This window comes from Athene noctua, chromosome 8 (genome assembly GCF_965140245.1).
Source record: "Athene noctua chromosome 8, bAthNoc1.hap1.1, whole genome shotgun sequence".
Taxonomy (NCBI): Eukaryota; Metazoa; Chordata; class Aves; order Strigiformes; family Strigidae; genus Athene; species Athene noctua.
Genome location: NC_134044.1, coordinates 27,900,172 through 27,921,234, shown reverse-complemented (window position 1 = coordinate 27,921,234; position 21,063 = coordinate 27,900,172). Strand labels below are relative to the sequence as shown.

At 44.2% G+C, this 21,063-nt stretch overlaps 1 protein-coding gene across 1 annotated transcript in view; it reads left to right on the top strand.

The window, feature by feature from the left end:
- The window catches only part of SCHIP1 (schwannomin interacting protein 1), a 181,502-nt gene that overhangs the window by 38,155 nt on the left and 122,284 nt on the right, over positions 1-21,063 (top strand). The window contains exons 2-4 of the mRNA XM_074912691.1: positions 11,205-11,269; positions 12,162-12,242; positions 15,282-15,432. Coding sequence (XP_074768792.1) covers positions 11,205-11,269; positions 12,162-12,242; positions 15,282-15,432 — 297 coding nt within the window. The remainder of the gene's footprint in view (positions 1-11,204; positions 11,270-12,161; positions 12,243-15,281; positions 15,433-21,063) is intronic.

The following is a 21,063-nucleotide window of genomic DNA, read 5'->3' as shown; positions in this document are numbered from 1 at the left end:
AACCTCAAACATTTGGTGACTCTTCTGCCAACATGGGGTCCCTGCCTTGATAAATTTGCTATCTGGTTTGCATACAGTGAGCTGGAGACTGAAGAGACGAAAAAGGGAAAAAAAGAAATCCCTGCTAAGTTTAACTGATGAGTTTTGGGAGGGGTTGTTAGTTGGCTCATGCGAGAGCAGTAGCTGAGCAGGAGCCCGTGTTGGCTCCCTGGGTTACAGCTCGACTCCAGCAAGGTGGGAATGCTATATGGATGGAGGGTGCTCTTATCTCAGTCCTAAAACGTTATCAGTGTTGGGATCCAAGCCAGGACCACGGCGTTTGCTTTACCCCGGGGGAGCCCTTTGGCTAATCTCCCTACTGATTTAGTTGGCCTGTGTGTGCCTCTTGGCATAATTATGCCCATCCTTAAAATGAACCTGATGCAAATTTACTTCTTGAGAGTGCTGAGTAAGCTTTATGAGAATCAGATCTGCACAGAAAAATGCAAGTCTCTTGTTACTACTAAACTGTTGGGATGTAACACCTGGAGTAGGTGATGAGGGACGTTGGCTAGGCTGGATGCAGGTTGCTGTCCTGCTGAAGGCATTTGGCCTCAGACGACTATTTCGCTGTTTCTGCAGCTTTATGGCTGAGCAGTTGCTGGCTGCTAAATATAAAATAATACATTTTCCACTTGTATTAGAAAATATAGTTTGCATGAACAAGAGATGGTGGGTATGGAAAGGAAGGTGGTGCAGAGATGGAGACTGACGTAACTTGTGCTTACTGTCTCTAGGAAGCACAGCTCAGCTGGCACATTAATAAGTGGATTGCTGGTTTCTTGGTGTGCTGGCAGAGTTATAAGCATCAGAATGAGTGACTAGTTTCATTATCATCAGCATGGAAAAGCAATTTCTCATGTTGAAGACAAACACAAGAGTGTTTGGTGGAAATTACAATATACATAAAGATTAAGGCCCTAATCAAAACTTCTCGGTCTGTAGTTCATCATAACAGAGAAAAATAGTGTTTCTGTCAATGCACATATTTTTCCATAAACCTAAAATCTGTAGGTGTGGCTGCTCTTCTCTAGGATCCTCAACCAGAGATTTCATGTGGCTGCCGACTGTGCTGGCACCTCTCACTCACGTGCCTTGCGGGAGAGGGACCGTGTTAGTGACAATGTCTGAGACTGAAAACAGGAGCAAATCACCGTGGCATGTCTGTTCAGGCTGCCTGGGAACTGGTGGCACCTTTTGGGAGCCACTATTGCTCCTTGGTGCTGTGGCCAAGGACAAAGCTGCTGTATAAAGAGCAGCTACGTGGCATGGAAAGGCTTGATGAGACCATGCTGGGGCTGTCTCCCCTGGCAGCCTCTTCCACATGTATCTGTTCATGCTGGTCATGGCTTGGAGCTGCTTAATGCTTCTGCCTCACCTCTGTTGTCACCGCCCTGGCACGGGGACACCTGTCCTGCCTGGGGATGGGAGCACAGGGTCCTGGCATTAAACTCTGCAGGTACGTTCTCCAAGCAAAGGCAGCCACTGTGAATCTGACGGATTGGGGACTGTTTTCTAAGCACCGCTATGGTGCGGTGCAATATTTGTGCACGTTTTCCAAAAAGCAGCTCCTTTAGTTATGGGCCAAATACCTACCGCTTGGCCTAAACGGGACTTTCAGAAATGTGAGAAGTGTGGAAAAGCATTTCTGTAATAGATGTCCTTTTTTTTTTTTTTTTAACAGTAACCTTTTGATTCTTAAACTAGTTCATCAGTCTTCTCTTTTGTGAAAATTAGTAGACAGTGCCACACTCTGAAAAGCTGAAAATTGGATTAATATCTTTCTTTTCAGTTTTAAAACAGTCATCTGTTGTTGTCAGTACAAGTAATAGGCTCATGAGCTATAAAAAGAGCTGCTTACTTTTTCTGGGGGAAAAAAAAAACCCTCCACTGGGAGTTCAGAAGATGGATCTGTCATGTCAGATTTTCCCCCTGCCTTCCTCTTCCTAGAATGCTGAAATTCACACTGGCTTGCTTGCAATCTCTTCATATTTGTCTTAAAATTAAGCTGGACTCAACTGTAACTTGCGATGAAATCCTTAAGAGAGAGTTGGAAGATGTGGGTTTCTTCCAGTAGAGTGAGTTGGGTGCAGATTTGTGTTCTTTGTAAAGCAGCTGTTAGACCAGAACACCGGTGTCTTTTTAGCAGGCGTAATCCTGCCGCCCTTCAGAGGAAGGCTAAAGTAATGGTGAAGATGAAGAAACTTGGACTGTTGATGCTTAGGGATGGACAAGTCTCTTCTCTATAAAAACATTCACCAACCATTCCCCATGTAATTTGGCCAACGTTGTTCCCTCCAAGATGCAGCTTTTGTGCCATAAAGTAAAACACAATACTAGGGTTGCGATTTTCTGTCATTCCTTGAAGATTAAGGTACCATTCCACATAAACCAGTATCTGCAGTGAATGGCTCATGGGTGGTCAGTCCTGGGAGGCTTTGGCCCTGTTGCCTCCATGGCTCTTCCAGCACTGGACATGCCCCACTGGGGTTTTAGAGCTGTCTTTTGCTACCCAGGCCTTGCAGGGAAGGCTGGTTGCTCAAGAGTGTGTGTGGTGGCATTTGGCATGTCAATAATTGTTGGGTTTTGTTCCAGATGGAAACCTGCCTCAGAAAAAAAATCAGCATTTCCTACAGCGTGCTGGTTGCTGTCTTGACCAGCTCCCGCTCTGGTGTAGGCTGTTGCTGTAGTAAAGGCAGTGTATAATGGGCAGCGTGTAACGCACATTCTCTGCTTTGGTGAGGCTGTGGTGATTTACACCAGGTTTTGCGCTGTCACCTCAGGTCCCATACAAACGGCATTAAAATCCTAGATACAGTTAGAGCATCTCTTCATCTTGTGAGTCTCTTAGTGCCTGCTGCCATTTGTGGGGTAGCTGTCTTATGTGACTCGAAAAATTTCTGGATTTCAGTGAGGAATTGGCTTTCTTGCCATAGACTTAAACCCCAGTGTGTGCGTGTGTGTGTGTGTATATATCTATATATTTTATTTTTTTTTTCCCCTTGAACCTATGAAACCTTTTTCCCTATAACCTCTGAAACACTTTCTTTGCTGCGTCTCCTATAGCACTTGTGTTGTTCCAGACCTTTTCTTCGGTGTTCAGACTGGCTGTAGCTTCAGAAGCACTCTGGTGGCAGAGAAGCTGAGATGTCAAGAGGCTTCATTCTCTCTAGTTGGTTCCCTTGGCAAAAGTTAAAAGCTTGCGTATTTCGAGGCAGAAGCGGTGATGTTGAAAGCCCTGACCGCAGTGACAGCAGCAGAAAGAAGAGGCTTTTTAAAAGGAATCTAACTTGGCTTTTTAATGGTATTCATCCTTGTGCAAGGTTTCCAGAGCTGTTGTAACTATGAAATAATGTTCTGTAGCCCTGGTGCGATAGATTACTCTTCCTGAGGGCAGAGCTGAAGGAAGGAAGAGAAAACAATTTATTGATAACACAGAAAATGGAGAAGAGCTCAACAGGTCATCTTGGTCTCCTGGGAGATATCACCAGCATTGCTGCATCTCCCTTCGGGCCGTTTACACCTGCTTATGAGAGGAATTAATATATCAGCTGTCCTGGGCATCTTTATGTAGCCAGGATTGTAGTAAAGGGATTAGGCACAAGCTTGGTTCAAATATATGAAGGCCAAGACTTTCTGCTTTTGTTCCCTATGCGGGACTTACACTTAGTGAAGTTTTACATGGAGTCCTACTCTGATTAAAAGATGAGTGAGAAGAGGGCTATGTCATGATTTACAAGATTGGGAAGAGAAACAATTAGAAATTATGTCCTTAGGGTATAAAAGGGGAGGAAGGGATTTGCATGAAGAAAACGAAAATATTACCAGTTCATCTCTTGAGTGATGAAAGTGTCCTGTGAAATGGGAGGCAAACACATCCTCTGGGAATTCTAAACAGTAATGAGTAAAACTGAGGAATGATGCAGTGAGGAGTTTACCTTTGGCAGAAGAGTAAACTCGCTGCTCTAATAAAGCTTTTCCTTCTCTCCCATGTTAGGTTTTCAGTGAAAGGACCCAGGGATGTCCCTACAACCCAACATTCGGTGCCAGCACTGGGCGGTGGTGGGGCTGTGCTGCTGCAGGCAGGACCAGGGTGAGGGTCTCAGCTACCACTTGAGCTGGGTCACACCGTGCGCTGGACAGTACAGGGCCCAAAAAGCAGAAAGCAATTGAGAAACTATCAGAAGTGCTGGAGTATTTCTGTTGCAGTATTTTTTTTTTTTTTTTTTTCTCTGTTGGGATGGTGTTCCAGGAAAGCCTGATTCAGGTGACCCCAAACTTGCACCCCTCGATTCACCCTGAACTCCTGTGTTAAACCTCAGAACTCAACCTGAAAGCAATCCACATCAGCATGGAGATTTCAGAGTACTCGGACAAGAAGTTCCTTAGCCAGAAAGAACTTCTCCGGGCTGGCATTGTAGGTGATGGTCCACTGCTGTGTGGGGGGGGACATTAGGCACCACACGTGAAGGATGAGGAAAAAAAGGCAATGGTACAACAGAAAAAAAAAAAAAAGTACAACAGATTTCTAAACACACCAAACTGCGTGAGTAAGAAGCCACAAAAAAATTAGTCACATTGTAAGGAGGACCTAAGGGGACCTTTTGAAAATTAGACCATATTCTGTGAGGATATTAGTTACTAAACTTACAGGAAACTTGTTTTATAAAAAAAAATTCCCTGAAAGCTGGCCTGTGATGGAGAACAGTGGAAAGCAACGTGGTTGTCCTTGTCAGAGAACAACCTAAATCGTAGCAATTGGGCTCTACAAGCATAACTTTGATTTTCAATAAACTAAGAAAATGCATATTGAGTGAAGTATCTCTTAAGTATCCAGAATAATGGAAACATGAGCAATAAACTGTGGGAGTTAATTGCCTAATGGCTACTGCTCCCAGATGTCCTCCATTTATCACCTAGATCCTCCGAAACCTTGCTGCAGCATCAGCGCACGCTCATTTGTGCTGAGCAGCCGTGATGCTTTAATGCTCATCCCCGTGGCACTCTAATTAGCAGTAACCTCTTTCTAGCCTGAAATGTTTCAGTGACGCCTGCCCTTTGTTTCCTACTCCTGGCCTCATTTTCTGTTCCGCGTGACACACTCTTTCCCTGAGCAGTCCTCAGGTTTTTGTTGACGCCTTCTTTGGCTTGTTTGAAAAACAAGTGCAGGGACAGAGCCTGCACACCCTTACCCAGTGCTCACCAGGAGCAAAGCTTGTAGCAGAGGGACCGTGGTCCTCTTGTATGGAAGGTGAGCCATGGAAGGGAAATAGAGTCTGAAATTGTTTGCTATTAATTAGCGCTTGATAACCACACTCTGTTTTAACTAATCAAGGTCAGAGCCCTGATGTAGAAGCAAAAAAATAAGAGCTGTTCCCTTCCTTGAAGATACAGTGACTTCAGTAGACAGAATGCACACAGAAAGGAGGCGGGAAGGCTTAAGGAGCCATTAGAGGTCAGGGGCAGGGCAGGATGCAGGATCCGACCTGAATGTCCATGCTGTATCTTCCTGCAGTAACAAACCCATTTCAGCGAGGCTAATTCATATTTTGTTTCTAAATCTGAATGTGAAACTCCTTTAAGGAGGTTTAGGTAACTCTACTGATGGCACAAATTTTGTAAAGTGGTCTGGCACATTGCTCTGGCAGCTGGGGATCGCAGAGCCCCCGTAGCTGTGTTAATCTTGGGCAGTTAATGTATTTTTCCTGAACACTCGTAGCTGAAGTGTTCCAGGTCCCTGTTGGGTTGCCAGAGCAAATAAAATAGGACCCTCCCCCTCCCACCCCCAGTATACAAAAGCCACTATTGTCTGACACGTCTCCCTTTTCCAAGATACGAAGCAGTTGTCACCGTCAGATGTTAAACTGCCAACTCCACAGAGTGCTCAGTGTATCCAGGGCGTAGCTTTTATGTTCCAGCCCTGAAATGGGATGCAGCACGCTCTGCACATCCCTGAAATGGGAATGAATCCAGATGGTCTCGTGTCTGCCCAAACTGGGGCAAATTGTGCCTCTGTACCCCCCACACCGGGCACACAGGTGCCACCAGGGATGCTGCTCTGGGGACAATCCCCCTGCTGTAGGGGGCTGCTGGTGTACTCCAGCAGATTTCCCACAGGAGCAGCCCCTCCGTGCTGGTGTGAACGGGCGCCTAAAATATTAGTGAGTAAAAAACCTTCACCTCAAAGGATCCTGATCTTTCGATCCTCTTTAGGCTCATTGAGTCCTGCTAAGAGGCTTAACCAACGCACTGCTTGACAGGCCTTGTCAGACTGAAAAACGGACTCATAATTTAATACAGGGGCCATGCTCTTCCCTGGGAAAACCGTGTAAAATATAAATTAAAATTAATACAATGAAAAAATATTAAATCAACAAACCCAAGATGCTTTGTGGACACAAAAAGGGGCGGGGAGGGGCATGGAATTCTTTGTTAAATGGGAAACAAAGTCTTAAAAATACAGCTAATGGCAGACATGGGTGTAAGAGCTCAGGACAGCACTGGCAATGGACTGTTTTCAGTAACCCAAAGCAGCTGGGGTGTTTGAAAAGCAGCTGAGGCTGCTGCTTCTGTGCTGGAGTACGTATGGCAGATGGATCAGAGCTGGTGCTAAAGGTGGCTTAGTGCTGTGTGTGCTGTCCCTAGACTGGTGTGATGGGCTGGGGCGGGGGCGCAAGGAGCAGCGCAGAGAGCTTCATTATCGTGTATCCACCTCTGATGACCACAGGATTGGAAAATGGCAGGAGGTGAGAATTAGAAAGCCAATTTATAGGCTTTAACATAGGTGACAGAAAGAGGCATCAGGTGGCTTTGATCAGAGGGATGGATCCTGCGTGGCTTCTGATCTGAACGGCAGCAGGCATTGTGGCGTTTTTGGCTCCAGACTGTGTTCAGCTGTGCTTGCCCTAGCTGTGCCATCACTTCAGAGGCTGTGCTGGGAAAGGAACGATGGGTTTTGCACATGCCCGTGTCAGTGCTACGGAGAAGACCTCATACATTGGCCTTTAAATGCAGCAGCTCTGGAACAATGAGAAGCGCTGACGCGTCTGCTGGCAAGAGCGGCTGTGAAAGCTCCAGTGATCTTTATTGATATTTCCAAATTAAAGCTCTTGGCACTAATTCCCTCCCTGCTTAGCACTGGCAGGCTGATGAGATGGAGCTGGCCTTCAAGGTGGTGGCTGGGCTGTGCTCTGCTCTGCTGCATCTTACCCAGGTGCCGTTGGGCAGCGCTGATGCTCCGGCCCCTTTGAGCACCCCCCGTGCTCACCAGCACCCCGCAGCCCAACACGAAGGGCACATCTTGCTCTGATGGGGTGAGAGCAACCGTGTCAGTCCAGTGTAGAGTTTCTCCGGTCGCTGTGGACCTCCTGCATCAGGAGGATCTCAAACTGGCACCGTGGTCTTCCAGGTGACTTGCAAGTTAAGGAGAGGAAGAAACGCACACAAGTGGAAGTTTTGCTGCATAATAGAAAATCACCATTCAACAAAATTTCCAATAACACAGAAGATCAATGAAATCAGAACTACCCAAAGCTGCCATGTTTGAGTAACTGCTATACACACTCTTAATTACAACATGGGTGGAAAAAAACCCTTTATTACTGCTGCTTTAGGGCTGTGGTTCTACTGAAATCCAAGCTTTCTCTTCCCATCTCCATGTCCCCGACCTCTCAGGAAGCACTGTTTTGTAGAGTCATCCAGCAGCAAGCAACAAACCTCTTAGGCAGAGATACTCAAACAATGGCACGTGTGTCCAAAAAGGATTTTGAAAATTAATTTTTAATATGTGGCCTCTGCCCTGATTTATCTGTGCTGGTCTAAACACACGGGTATAAATAGCTCCACTGATCTGAATGGATGCTTGTGGGTATAGCAAACAAAAAAAGTCATTGCCTGCTACCGGAGGTAAATATTTATCTAGGTATGATTTAATGTCTGAGAGTTCTTTTCTTTCATTAGCGTTGGCTTGAATAACTGTTCTTTGAAACATACTTCTTCAAAGGGAATTTAGGGACTAGTGCGTTTAGGTTGTTCTAGATTTCTGCTCCTCCTCATCTAAGCCTGCCTCTGTGACCCCATATCTGCTGGCTGCCATCATCATCTCCATGGACTGTCAAACGAGACGTGACATTTCAGTGCAAGCCCAAACGAGGACCAAAGTCTGCGGCAACCTCTGGGTCCCTCCATTAAAAGAAAGACCCTGAAAACTGCTGCAGGCAGCTGGGTGAGGTTGCTAAATCATCGCGCTGGACATGCACACACAGAGCCTGTCCTTGGGCCGCTTGGAGCCAAACACCAGCTGATTTGCAGTGGGAAAAGGTAGAGGGACCCAGAATCTTTTTGCTCTAACTAAATACTGACAGCAGAACCAAGCTAGGCTTTTGTAATGTGCAGACTGCTCCGTGCACCTTAAGACAGCCCTTTTGCACAGGCTTCTCCCTGGTGAGGGTCTATAAACTTGAGCCTCTTGGTCTTTTTTTCTGTCCTACAAGGTCACGGGCTTTCCTGGAAATAATTAATTAAGTCATTGTAACAGCTTAGTTTCTTAAAAGTACAGATCTACAGGCTGGGAAATAATTAATGCATAAACAGAATGTACACATTAAAGACTAGAAGAAGACACTTCACTTTGCTTTTAACACCGCTCTTGCACTTCAAGCTTTCATTGCTTTTTCTTCCTTAGGTATCTATATGAGTCTGCAGCTACCCGATTGCTCTTAATGTCTGTATTCAACTGTAGGAGGGAAGGGAAAGCGGCAGTAAATTTTACAATATGTTTACATTATAACCAGGTTTATAGCGGCATCGTAATTCATTGTGTATTCCAACAGAAGTATGGATCTCTTCCAATTTAATTTTCTGAAGTTCGAGATTGCAGCTGGGTCACTCCTGGTGTAATCTGGGAGACGCATCCCCTAAGGCTGTGGGTTGGGAGAGCGGCATCCCGGCTGTCAGTACCACCCATCGCTTACCCCGCCGGGGGCTGAGGCCGAATCGCTTTCTGTGGGTGCAGCAGCATGGCTGGCTTCATAAATTCTGTTGCAAGGAGCAATAATCAATACTTCATGGTTAATGACGCAAAACTGGAATTAGTATAGATTATATGTCTCCTGCTCTTCCCAATTATGCAAACATTACAGTGCCCCTCCTGTAGTTGCCTTATATTACAGCTTTTATAAAGACTGTCTGGTGATGTTTAATTGAAAGTCTGAATAGTCAAAAATGTCACAAGCAATTTTGGTTTTTACTTTTTTTTTTTTTTTTGGTTCAGTCTTCACCCTGAGGTTAATAGAAAATGATGTCAAACACAAGAAATGATTTATGTAAGTCATGCAGGTTTTGTCACCCAGAGCTATATATAAAGTCAATTGCAAATTGTTTTCACGTTCTAAATTACTGTACATAGCTGTGGGCTAAGCTGAAAAAATGACCAGCGGAATAATACAGGAGAGAAAAGGTTATCTTCTGAGCTGTACTTCAAAAAAAAAAAAAAAGAAAATTTTTGAAAGTTGCTTGATTTTAATATGCTAGAAGAGGCTGTTCCTCAGAGCAGGAAAAGAAAAAAAAAAAAAGGAAAAATTAAAAGGAGTTTCACAACTGGATTATTTCTGATGGCTGATGAGTGGTAGGTGGCAGCCAGGCCTCCCAGATCACGTGCCCAGCGTGTCCACAAAATGGTGCTCCAATTAGAGACCCAGAGGGGCGAAGACTGGGGAAACATCTAACTTGTCGTCTGGGCAAATCTAGTTTATGCATAAAATTTATTTTGCAGTAATAGTCTTTCCAAGGCTGGGGGGAAATGAAAGCTGCATTAGGAGTAAATCAGCTACCAACTGTGATCTTGTTTCATGGTGAACAGGGTAGAATCTTGTGCAGGATTAAAAAGCGCCACGTAAAATTTCTCTGTTTCACAAAATCGGCTTCATATGGGGAAGCAGAAGATAGAGCTGGCTGATCTGTTGTGCTCCTGGAGATTGCAACAGCCTTATTGGAAACAAAAATCTGTCGTTTGTCCCCAGGTCAGATAAGATATACAAGATGAAAATATCCTTGTTTTGACTTTTTAACGCTCTTAGTCTTCCTGGGAATCCTGTATCTGTATGCAAGGTAGGTGTGAAGTAAATTACCCTCCTTCCTTACTCTGAGTAGATGTGCTGTTACATTTGATTCCCAACTTAATGAGCTAAAAGAAGTCGTGAGTTAACATCTTTGTGTTTTGCATAGACTTCTCATTTTCCAGCTTAATTATCAAGCATTTGATGTATAAACACAAACCTGAGGGCACATCCCCGCTCCTTGCCTCGCATCCTAGGGATGCGCTCTGGAGGGTTTAGCGTTTGCTTGTCAGCCCAGGTTTTCAGGAGACCTGGGCTCGTGTGCTTTGCGCCGGCGTGTCCCAGCGATGTCGGGGCACGCTGTGGGATTGTGCCCTGTGAGGGGACGGAAAGCTCAGCCCAGGAATGGCATCCCCTGGAGCACACGCTTCATTGCAACCAGGTTCTCCTCCACCCCTCAGCTCCCACCGCTTCCGAACAATAACACCCTGCCAGTCAGCTATCATTTAGGTTTTTTGAGCCGAATCTGTACTGAACATCATGGGTAGATTTTATTTTTTTTTCCCCCCGGGTCATTAGCATGGATGCAGGGAACCCCAGCTATGCTGTAGTTAAATTTGTGACATCTCTGCTATTGAAACAGCGCCTGACACAAATACCCTGGTAAAGGCATCGGGCTGTAAATCTCAGCCAGTGACTCTCTTAATTATGAGACTGAATACTGTTTGATTGCAGAACAAAGAGAAGTGCCTGAAAGTACGAGCTGATGCTCACTTGCCTCTTACCAAGCCCATCTCTTGATGGTTGGATTTGATTCCTCCCTAATCAAAGCAGCCGCACACCTAAGACATGAAAGGATACTTTCCTCTTTTGCTCTGCCTATTATTTTTGTGGGTTTGATACTTTCAAACTTACGCTGGACATATTGATGAATATATTGGTTTCTTTGTAGTTATTTTTGTTATCTAAATTTGAAAGCAATCCTATAGACATTACCTGAGGGACTGGTTTTAGTGGTTGGTTCACAACGTTTTGAGGTTGAGTAGGAAAGTCCAATGTCAACCAAGGGCTTCCCATAAGCACATTGGAATGTTTTTTCTCTCCTTGTAGGAAGAGCTCAAAAGGCTCCAGCACACCTTGGAACAGGTCAATGATGGCAAGGACTTGCTTCAAAGGTAAGTGTGTGATTTCCACCGTATCTCACACATGATAAAGCGAAATGGCTTTTATAAGGTCACAAGCCCTTTCTGCAGGGCAGTCTCTTTGTTGTAGACTATGTTTTTCACTTGGTAATATACTAAATAATCCAGATTTTGCATCTCTCCCATAAAAAATTCTTATTTTTAGTTACAGGAGGATAATTTCTGAAAACTGCTGCTGATTGAATGATGTAATTAAGTGTCCAGTAAAGTCTCAAAATAACTCCACAGGTTGGGGGTCTAATCTTACAAATTTTCATATGAAGACTTTTCATCCATGCTGCTAGCTCCATCCAAAGCAGTGTCCCGAGATGTTTGATTTTTATCTTCTAGCATTTTAAAATTGTTTTCTCAAAGCGATCGGTTTGCAGCACCAATTTCTCGGTCATCATTTATTACAAAGAATTTTTTCTTCATGTTCCTGAATGGCTTTTGCTGATGTAATTCATTTGCTACTGGCGTTACCATTGTTACTTTCCATTTTACTCTCCAGCTTTTCAAACGTAGCCCCAGGGATGAAAGTTAATTTAGCAAGAATATCTATTATATTTGCCAGTGGCTTTTTTTTTTTTTTTATTTGCAGCAGCTTCTTTGCTGGGTGTGCCTGTCTCTGGAGCTGTGGCATCTGGAAGGTTTAGTGCAAGGACTCAGGCAGGCTCCGATCTGGAAACTGGATCCAAATTCATACTTTTTGTTTACAGTCAAACGGGGCTGGACATAGCGACCCAGATGCCTTCCTCCAAAGACAGGAACACCTTATACTAAGCAGCTCTTGTATGTTCTTGTCAAAATTTCAGAATTAATTCACAGTGCTTGCAAAAATGTCATGCTGAGATGCATTAAACCCATTTTCATTTCTTTTCCATAGCCATCAGCTTGCCATGGATGAAGAAAATAACATTGAAAAATATCATATCGACTTACAGCCCTTGGAATCAAAAGTGAAAATGTAAGTAATGAAGATTATAACTTCTGCCTTTTAATGCAGCTGAGTTTGATTCCCAAACAGCAGAACCCAGACTGTATCCATTGTGGAGTTCTGGGTAACGTTAAGTATAAAAAAGCCTCAATTTAGCAAGTTAACTAAGCTCTTCTCTGCCTTTTAGCACATGAGCATTCTCTCTGAACTCAGTTTCAAATGCTAAACTTCGGCGTTGCATTAATTTTGTCATTGCCTCTGTGAAACTAAAGGATATTTGAGAATCTGCTCTATTTTTCATATATACAGAGGACATCCTAGAGGGGGAAAGTGTAGCACAGAGCAAGTAGAAGTCTCTTCAGTGGTATTTTTCACATCTAACATGAAGCCTGCTTCAAGCTCCCCGGGCGGCTCACGGGACTCCTCTGCAAAGAGCAATCCTGGGATTGCGTGGGGATGGAGGTGTGAGTCTGAGGGGACCAGGGCTCCATGGCACTGAGAAAGCTGGTTTTTACTGGGAAGCCAGGCAGTTGCCAGCACTCAGCCAAGGCACATGCATGACACCTAGCTGCACCGCCGGGAAGGGAGAGATAAGCATCACCGTGTTCTGGTAATGAACTCCTCAACTTCCAAACATTTTAGCCTGCGTAATAAATTTCCCACACGTTGTCCAGTTTAGCATGGAGTCAGTTATTCTAAAAGGCTTGACTGTGTTGTACCAGGACACGCCGTAATACTGAGGATATAACTTAAAACTTACCCACGTGTCTGTCAGAGCAGAAGACTCCTCTTTGTGCTCTTCCAGCGTTGTTCCTCCAGCCCTGGTGCAGGCATTTGCTCCGTCCAGGAGGCATTAACTCTGCCCTAACACGGTGTCCCTGGATCTTCCCCGCAGACAATGAAAGTTTAACGTGACTCCACTTGCATCAAAAAATATGAACATCTTTATGCTGAAGCCAGCATTTGTGACATCAGGCACAACTTTACAGAGCTACATGTGTTGCTACGTTACATACCAAATTTCACTTTCTGTTGAAAAGCTACAGCTAACTCGCTATACAGGACATTAAAATATTAATGCTGTATTAAAACATTAAGAGGATATGAAGTTTCAAATTAAAATCCAGCCAGTGTCTTTTAGTCATGGAAATTTAAGCCAGATAAAAGAATACATTTTCAGGGAGCTGTCTGGAAGGGTAGTTATGACTTAACCTCAGTATATTCTCAAGCTTTAAAATTAAAAGTACATTTAAATATAAATATGTAAACACTACGTGCCCATGTTATGCAGTAAAACTTGAAACTGAAACAATGCAAACTGTAAATGCTTGAGGTGCGAGGATGTGGGGATTTTTAAAGCAAAATGTATTTACTGGAAGCTCCTCCATTGGCTCTCTCAGTTGGGAGCTTTGGTGGGTGTTTCTGTCCATTTTAAAGCTGTTGTATGTAAACAACACAGGCCTTAACCCACCTGGCTGGCTCTGCTGTGCACCTACCCTGGGCAGGTTGTAATAGATGCTGGTTTGTTTCTAATCTGGTATTCTTCTAGAAAATAACAAAATACATATATTTGATTTCCTCAACCTTGAGATTTTTCTAAATGTGTGTTAAGAGAGTTGTTCTCTGACCAGGAAAAATTACATGTCAAGAGGCACCGCCCAGGGTTTGAGCTCCTGGCACTGTAGGAGGTCAGTGAGAAGTTGTCGGTGCCCTGATGTTGAGTTTCATCCTCCTCCTGCAAAGCCAAGAAGTTGGATGTGCCAGTGTGTAATCAAATGCCTTTTCAGCAGTGTCTGGGGGCTAAATGTTTCTCTGGCTTGTGGAAATGGAAGCAGAAATGACGTCTTGACTGTTAAAAAGGCAATGTAAAAAAAAAAAAAAAAAAAAAAAAAAGTATTCATAGGACAAAGTAAATCCATGCCAAAGGCTTTTGGACCCTTTGGTTTGAACCGTAAAGGCCACGGTAAAGTTCCTTCAGCGGGGAGCGCTGTCCTGTGCACTGCTCTGGGGCGCAGCACCATGGGTGGGAGCAAGGCCAGGTGGGGTCTGGGTGTGGGAGCCCTCCCGGGGGACCCTCAGCAGCAAGGCTGGGTGCTGAGGGTGCCCAGCCCTCCGGCTGGAGGAGCCACGGCTCCCACCCGCAGAGCAGCACAAGAGCTTTGCTCCGCTGAGAACCACTTCAGCACGGGTCACGGCACTCTACCTGATTAACAGGCACACTGAAGGTTTTACTGACTTGCTATCCCAGTGAACAAAATCCCAAATCTTTAAAAATCCTAAAAGGAGCTCTTTCTAGCTCGTTGCACTGCAGCAGCGCTGCTGAGTCTGAGGTCAGAATTTAGCTCTGCTTTGCTGCAGAGTTCACAGATCAACCTCTGTGCAAACACCCACATACTTTGTGTTAACGCCATTAGTATTGTAAACACTGTTTTAATTCCCAGAATCTCTCACGGATCTCCCGGGCACCTTCAGAAAGGCGCAGGCGGTCCAGCACTGCCACCTGGTGAGAGCTGCCCCAGTCTCCCGGCCACCGGCCAGCACAGAAAATGGAATTTCTTTACAGAATTTCAAGCCAGGTTTTAGAAACTTGATCAAAGTTTAGAGTTTGAAGGCGTAGCTCCTACTACAATCCCCCACACGTTACTTTGGAGGAGGTTTTCAAGGATACTGGTCTGGCTCTGAACTTCCAGCTGTATAATCTGAAAGCTAATATAAGATGCTGAAGGCTGTTCATTCTTTTAAACAGATAATTGTGGATTTTTACTTTGTTTGCAAGATCTAAGAGAACTGCTGGGTTATGTACAGTCTTAAATTTAAATCACTTCCTCAGGTTTAGGGATTTGAGCTAAAGAATTGCTTCTACTGAACAGATGCAAGTTATACTGGTAGTGGCTAATATAAGACCTACAGAGGGTAGTTACAAGTGATCATTATCCAAACCAGAAAACAAAGTGCACAAAAAAAAAAAAAAAAAAGGTGAAAAACACCTTTTCAGTCAAGAATATAGATTTTAAATCCTTTGTGTTGCTGCATTCCCCCCCCAACCCTGTGCCTTGGCGTTTGCCTCAGTATCCAGCGAGCATGGCGTGAGTACCTGCAGCGCCAGGACCTGCCGCACCACGAGCAGCTGGAGAAGCGCAGTCCCTCCCCGCCGTCCCTCTCCTCGGACAAGATGAGCAGGTCCATCAGCATGAACACCTTTTCTGACAGCAGCACGCCGGTGAGTCCAGCGATCGGGCCCGTTTTCTGATTTGTTGCTTTTTGCTGGATTCCTATCAAGGACTTTGGGTCAATGAGAGATAAATTATGGGCTACTCTTGTAAGAAGGACCTTTAGGGGTGTAGTAGTGTCTCGAAGCTGCAGGCAGATGTGCCTCTTGCAGGTACAGTTGAACGTGTGACTGAGTGTTAGGTGTAGATCTCATCAGAATGGTGTGTTGGACACAGCAGATATTAACAGTGGTCTTGATGGGGAGCGGTGTTCCCAAATGGTGATGTGTTCTTCTGCAGAAAGCAGAGCTCTTCATGTGTGTTTAGCACTTTGTGTTCTCCAAAAAAAAAAACAAATTGTGGTGCTTTTCCTACAGATAAGTGGTTTGTAGGGTTGTGGGTTTGTTGGTTGGTTGGTTGTTTTCCTAAAAGAGGCTTAGAGAAGTTGATCTAGTGATTAAATTTGATTTTGGAATAAATAATCATGCCACCTTGCAGACTGGGTGACTGGTGGCTGGAGGCCGTACTTCTCTTTTTTAGGTGACTAAACTAGAAACCCAAATATTGCGCCCATTTTTTGAAAACAAGTGGCTTTGTGACTGTCTCTGGAGTGGGATCTTTTAGGTCAATAAATCAGAAAGCAGATATAGAGCCTATAAATGTTGCTTTCAGCTTTGTGACAGAATACTTCAGATTTGAGGTAGACTAGAGCATGTGCAATGATTCAATATTAAAAAAAAATATATATACTGGAGATAGAACTTGCTTCGGTGCATGTTAGACCAGCTAAATAAAAGCAGGACGTTCGGCTGAGGTGTGCAGGACAGGTGTGAACACGTTGTTTGGACCCTCACTAGGACACATGTTGGTCAGCTATAGGATGCTCTGTTGCCACTCACAGGACGGCATTTGGTGGCTTCTGAATTCACTACACAAATCTAGAAATCATTGCTAGTGGCGTTCTTAAAGTAGATGGAGCCCCTGTGCAAGGACGAGGTGTTTGTTAGTTTACCTCTGCCTTCGGCTGCGAAGCTGGAGCAATGCCACCACAAGGCAGGCGCACCGAGCCAACAGAGCTTTTCTGTCCTGAGGACACTAGTCTTGGCCTTACACAAAGTATTTCACTCTTTCCTACTTTGGAATGCATTATCTAGGTTCAAACTGAAGCTAGGTGAGCTGGTTTATTATTTTTGTGACGCCGCGGTCAGGCAGGCGGCACCGGGTTGGACAGTATTTAATAAAATACGACTGAGAGCACGCTGGTTTGGTTTTAGATATTGTATGTTCAAAGCCGGAGACCAGGATAATAAACTCAGTTGCAATATTAGGTTATACACTAATGTCTCATGTCTTAAACGAGTTAGGTTCCTCTAACGAGAGAGATAATTTTTGGATATCAATTTTTATCTGCCGCTGGCGTTTGTTGGAGGCTGGCTGCTGTGCGGGAACGCCGAGCCAGCCGCTTGGCTACCACAAGAGGTCCTTCGTACCCTGCACAGGGAGGCTCCTGGGTGCTCTCCGTCAGTTACTTAATTTGGAAAATGATGCTTTTTTTAATGCTCTTGGGGTTTTGGGGGGTAAAATGAGTACATCTGGGGGTTATATATTTGTGGGACAATGAAGCTTGGATACTAGAATTGCTACTTAATTTGTGTTAGTGCAACACGCGCTCATCTCACTTCTGCATCCTACTTGTTTAACGCAGAGGAAGATGGGAGTATTTTCTTACACTTTTCTAGTGCTAAGCCTGTCAGTAACCTTCGGAAAAACAGGGTACATTTCTGAAGGCCAAGGAACCTGTATCAATTTAGTGTGACCTTGATTACTGCAATCCCTGAGGCTGTGAGGGTCCCACACTTGTATTTTCCGAAAGGTCCTCAGTTCTGGGATGAGGCACTGTGTCTCCAGGCAGATGCCATTGTACTTTTCAAGATCCTCACAAACTATTTAAAACCAGACCTACTGATTTAAGATGTTTTTCTGTCCGCAGCAGAGAGTTCTGTGGGGCATCATGGAAGGAGGGAGCAGATGAAGGAGGTGAGGAGAAGCCTTTAGTGTGGGAGCTCAGCAGGTGCCCTAAGAGGGACGTGGTTGAAGATGTGAGATCTGGTGGGGAGACACAACATGAGTAAGCTCTGAGAACAGCTGCCGCCACAAAGCATAAAGGCAGCAACATGGGGGTAGTTTAATTTCCTGATTACTTCTGATGAAGCAAACCAGCGCTGGCTCTGTGTGGAGCATGGTCTCAGCTTCTGCAAGTGTGTGGTTGGGCACACAAGTGCAGTGTGTGGTGGCACAAGAAATGCCACCAGTGCGTGTGTCTCTCGGGGCTGGGCTGGAACATCCTTGCTAGTCCCTGGACACATATGTGAAGGATAGACTCTGATCAAATGCAGTAGTGAGTGTGTTTCTGTCTGATACACATGTGCTTTCCTGATGGCAAACGTCACATATTTTTGGTCTGGAAATGATGCTGTCAGGCTCAGGACTGGGCAGGGATAAGGCCAGAGCAAACCAGGGACAATTAACCTTGAACTGTTGACACGTCAATGGGAGAGTAATTGATTGTCTTCACCAAAAAAAGACTTGAGCAGAATTAAATGCACCATTTGGACTGAGCCACATTTTCTGCTCAAGTATAAGGTAAAGTTAAGGAAGGAGAAAAAACCATCTGAGCAGAGAAACCACTGCTGGACCCATCTGTAATTTTACACTCTCTTGAAGTTTTGTGTTTATAAGACCCAAGCTGGAAACAGGGGAGGGGAGTTGGGGAATAACCAAGTTGGGGAAACACATCCACTCACCCAGACCTCAGTTTGACCCTCATTCCAGAACTAGACTTCTGAAAAATGGGGCAAATTAATTATCGTGCCATTTGTTTTGCATTAGCAGTGCTGCTGGTGCCCTAATATTCCCGGTTTTAGCCTTTGCATAAAAGTATGTTGCTGAGCAATATAGAGTCTCCCAGATTTCTTCTGATGTCTGCCAATCTTCCTCTGAAAAATATGGAGGAGGAGATAGCCTGAAATTTGAACTCCTTGGAGGTTTTCCCATTTCTTTTTCAAAAAGGTAGAAAGCAACTAGCATGCTGAAATATGTTAGCAACGAGCACTGATGCAGATGAGAGAGAGAAATTATGAAGTATTTTGAGAAACCACTGTCACAGCACAGACATTTAATTCAGCTGAAATCTAATCCTGGTTTTCAATTGCTTTTCTCAGCACAAGCCTCCCACTGTTCAGCTTTTCTGGATCCTCATCTGGATCTTACACACTGCTGGGGGAAAAAAAAAAAAAAAAAAAGGTAGTTGGCTAGTTGGCTACTTGAATAATGAAAACCAGGAAGGATCTCATGCCCCACAAATAAAGGAGATCCTGTGCGTGCCGCTGCTGCAGGATGGGTACTGAAACTGTGTCCACTCAATATCTATTTATACCAGCACATGGGACCAGCAGCTGTGGTGAGGTAGAATTTTGAAACTCTGAGTTGGATGAATAATACCTAAACCCAAGGTTTATTCAGTCTGTTGGAGACAACGGAGAGTGTCAGCATGTGCAGTAGGCAGCTGGAGAGTCAAGAATGACGTTTGGTCATTTATGGTTGAAAGATAAGGTCTTTGAGCTCATTTCCACTGTTACAACAAACCTCCTGGGGCATTTGTAAGGGAAGATGAGGAATTACCAGGACTGAGAGAAGTGACAGTTTTAAAAGCATTTTTCCTCTCTTGCCCTTGAAACTTTTCCATTCTTAAAGAATAAGACAAAACATGCAAACAGGAAGTAGAAAAAGTAATTAAAACTATAAAAAACTAAAATCTAGTGGAAAAACCTGTACACCCAAAGTAAAAAATGCCCAGATTCAAAGGTGTGGGGCCTTTTGTCAGCACATTCATGGTTCAGAGAGCTGGGTTTGAGCCTCTTTAACCTAGTAGTAAGCGTCAGGACAAGAGGGAATGGCCTCAAGTTGCACCAGGGAAAGCTTAGACTAGATGTCAGGAAGTATTTCTTTACAGAAGGGGTTGTTGGGCTTGGAATGGGCTGCCCAGGGGGGTGGTGGAGTCCCCATCCCTGGAGGGGTTGAAGAATCGGGTCAATTTAGCGCTTAAGGATGTGCTGTAGTTGGGAACTGTGCTAGGTGAATGGTTGGACTAGATGATCTCCAGGGTCTTTTCCAACCTAGATGATTCTGTGGGAGGGCAGGGCACCAGCACAGGCACTGACCCCGGGAGGAGTCAGCAGTGATGGCCTGAGCCTTGGCAGCAGCTGTGCGTTCCCAGTATGCAGGCACTGACCCGTTTCACCTAATACAACATTTCCTTCTTGTCCCAGCCAAGAAAATAACTACAGAAACACAAAATAAGAATTCTAGAGTAACTTTAGAGAAATGAAGAGAAAGGGAGGTACCAGGAACCGTTCTTACTGTGCTTGGCAGCAGCGGGGATACTTTCTGGTCAGCCATACCACAATTTTCATGTTTAACAGTTTTCATATGACTTTTTGAAAGCCTTTTGGTTCCCATGAGATGGGGGCAGGTAGGCACAGGGGCTCACACCAGCCAGGTAATCAATCAGTTGATCACTGGTTCATTGATATGTAGTGATGTGAGCTCTCCTTGGCTTGCTGAAGATCATGTATGATTTTTATGGATGTGGCTTCAAAAAGCTCTGCTAGCTGAGGTTACCATATTTCAGTTGAGAGACACAACCCAATTGTGTGATTCTAAGACTCAGGAGCTGGATAAATCATTAATTATGATACCTTCGAATCAAGTGTCTGAACTTCTTTGGATCAAGCAGATGCCTTCATGACTGCAGAAAACCGTTGCTCTCAAAATGAAATACTGATGAAAAACTTGTCAAATAGCAAAGGAACTACTAGATAAGGAGAAAAAAAGCCCCACAAATGAAATATTTCCTTATTTTTGCTGCTACATCTAGGTCTTGATAATTTCTGGCAGCTCTTCTGTGTGAAATTTTGTCTTAATTTTTAATGGCAGAGGAACCGTCTCTTGGAATGTGGGACACTGAATCCTTGTGGGTATTAAAGGGGAAAAATTCTTCCTTCAGGCTTTGTTTATATGCCACTTGCCCTTGAAGCCTGAGTATCTCATCTCAATAACATTTCCTTACAGTTGTGCACGTCCTCTCATCAGCTGGCTCAAAGTTACCAGGTGGCAAACAAGGCCACAATTAATTTCTTTTGTCTGGCACGACCTTTGTTTTCCTTCTTCTGGTCTAAGGGTTGGTCAGAATGGCGACCGAGGAAAACAAATTTAATTCGTCATGACTGATCACAAGTACCTTGAACAGTTCTAGGTAGTTGGAAATCAGTTACTCTGTTACTAACCTCTTAAAAGAAATATATTTGCAGATAATATAGTTTAAGAAAACCAAAAATTGGTATGCCTTTTCTGAGATGTAGTGACAGAAATAGCGAGATGAAAGATTACTGTTCTGGAAAATTACTTGGAGACTAACATATGCATCTCTTGGAAAAGTTTTCTGGTTTTAAGGCATACTTTTATGCTTAATAAAGTACACTCAATTTGATCTGAATATTTGTCACTGAAAATATTCTTCTTTGAGCTTCACATCCAATCAGCATGTATTTCTGCTAAAACAGCATGAAATCATCTGCCGTGAC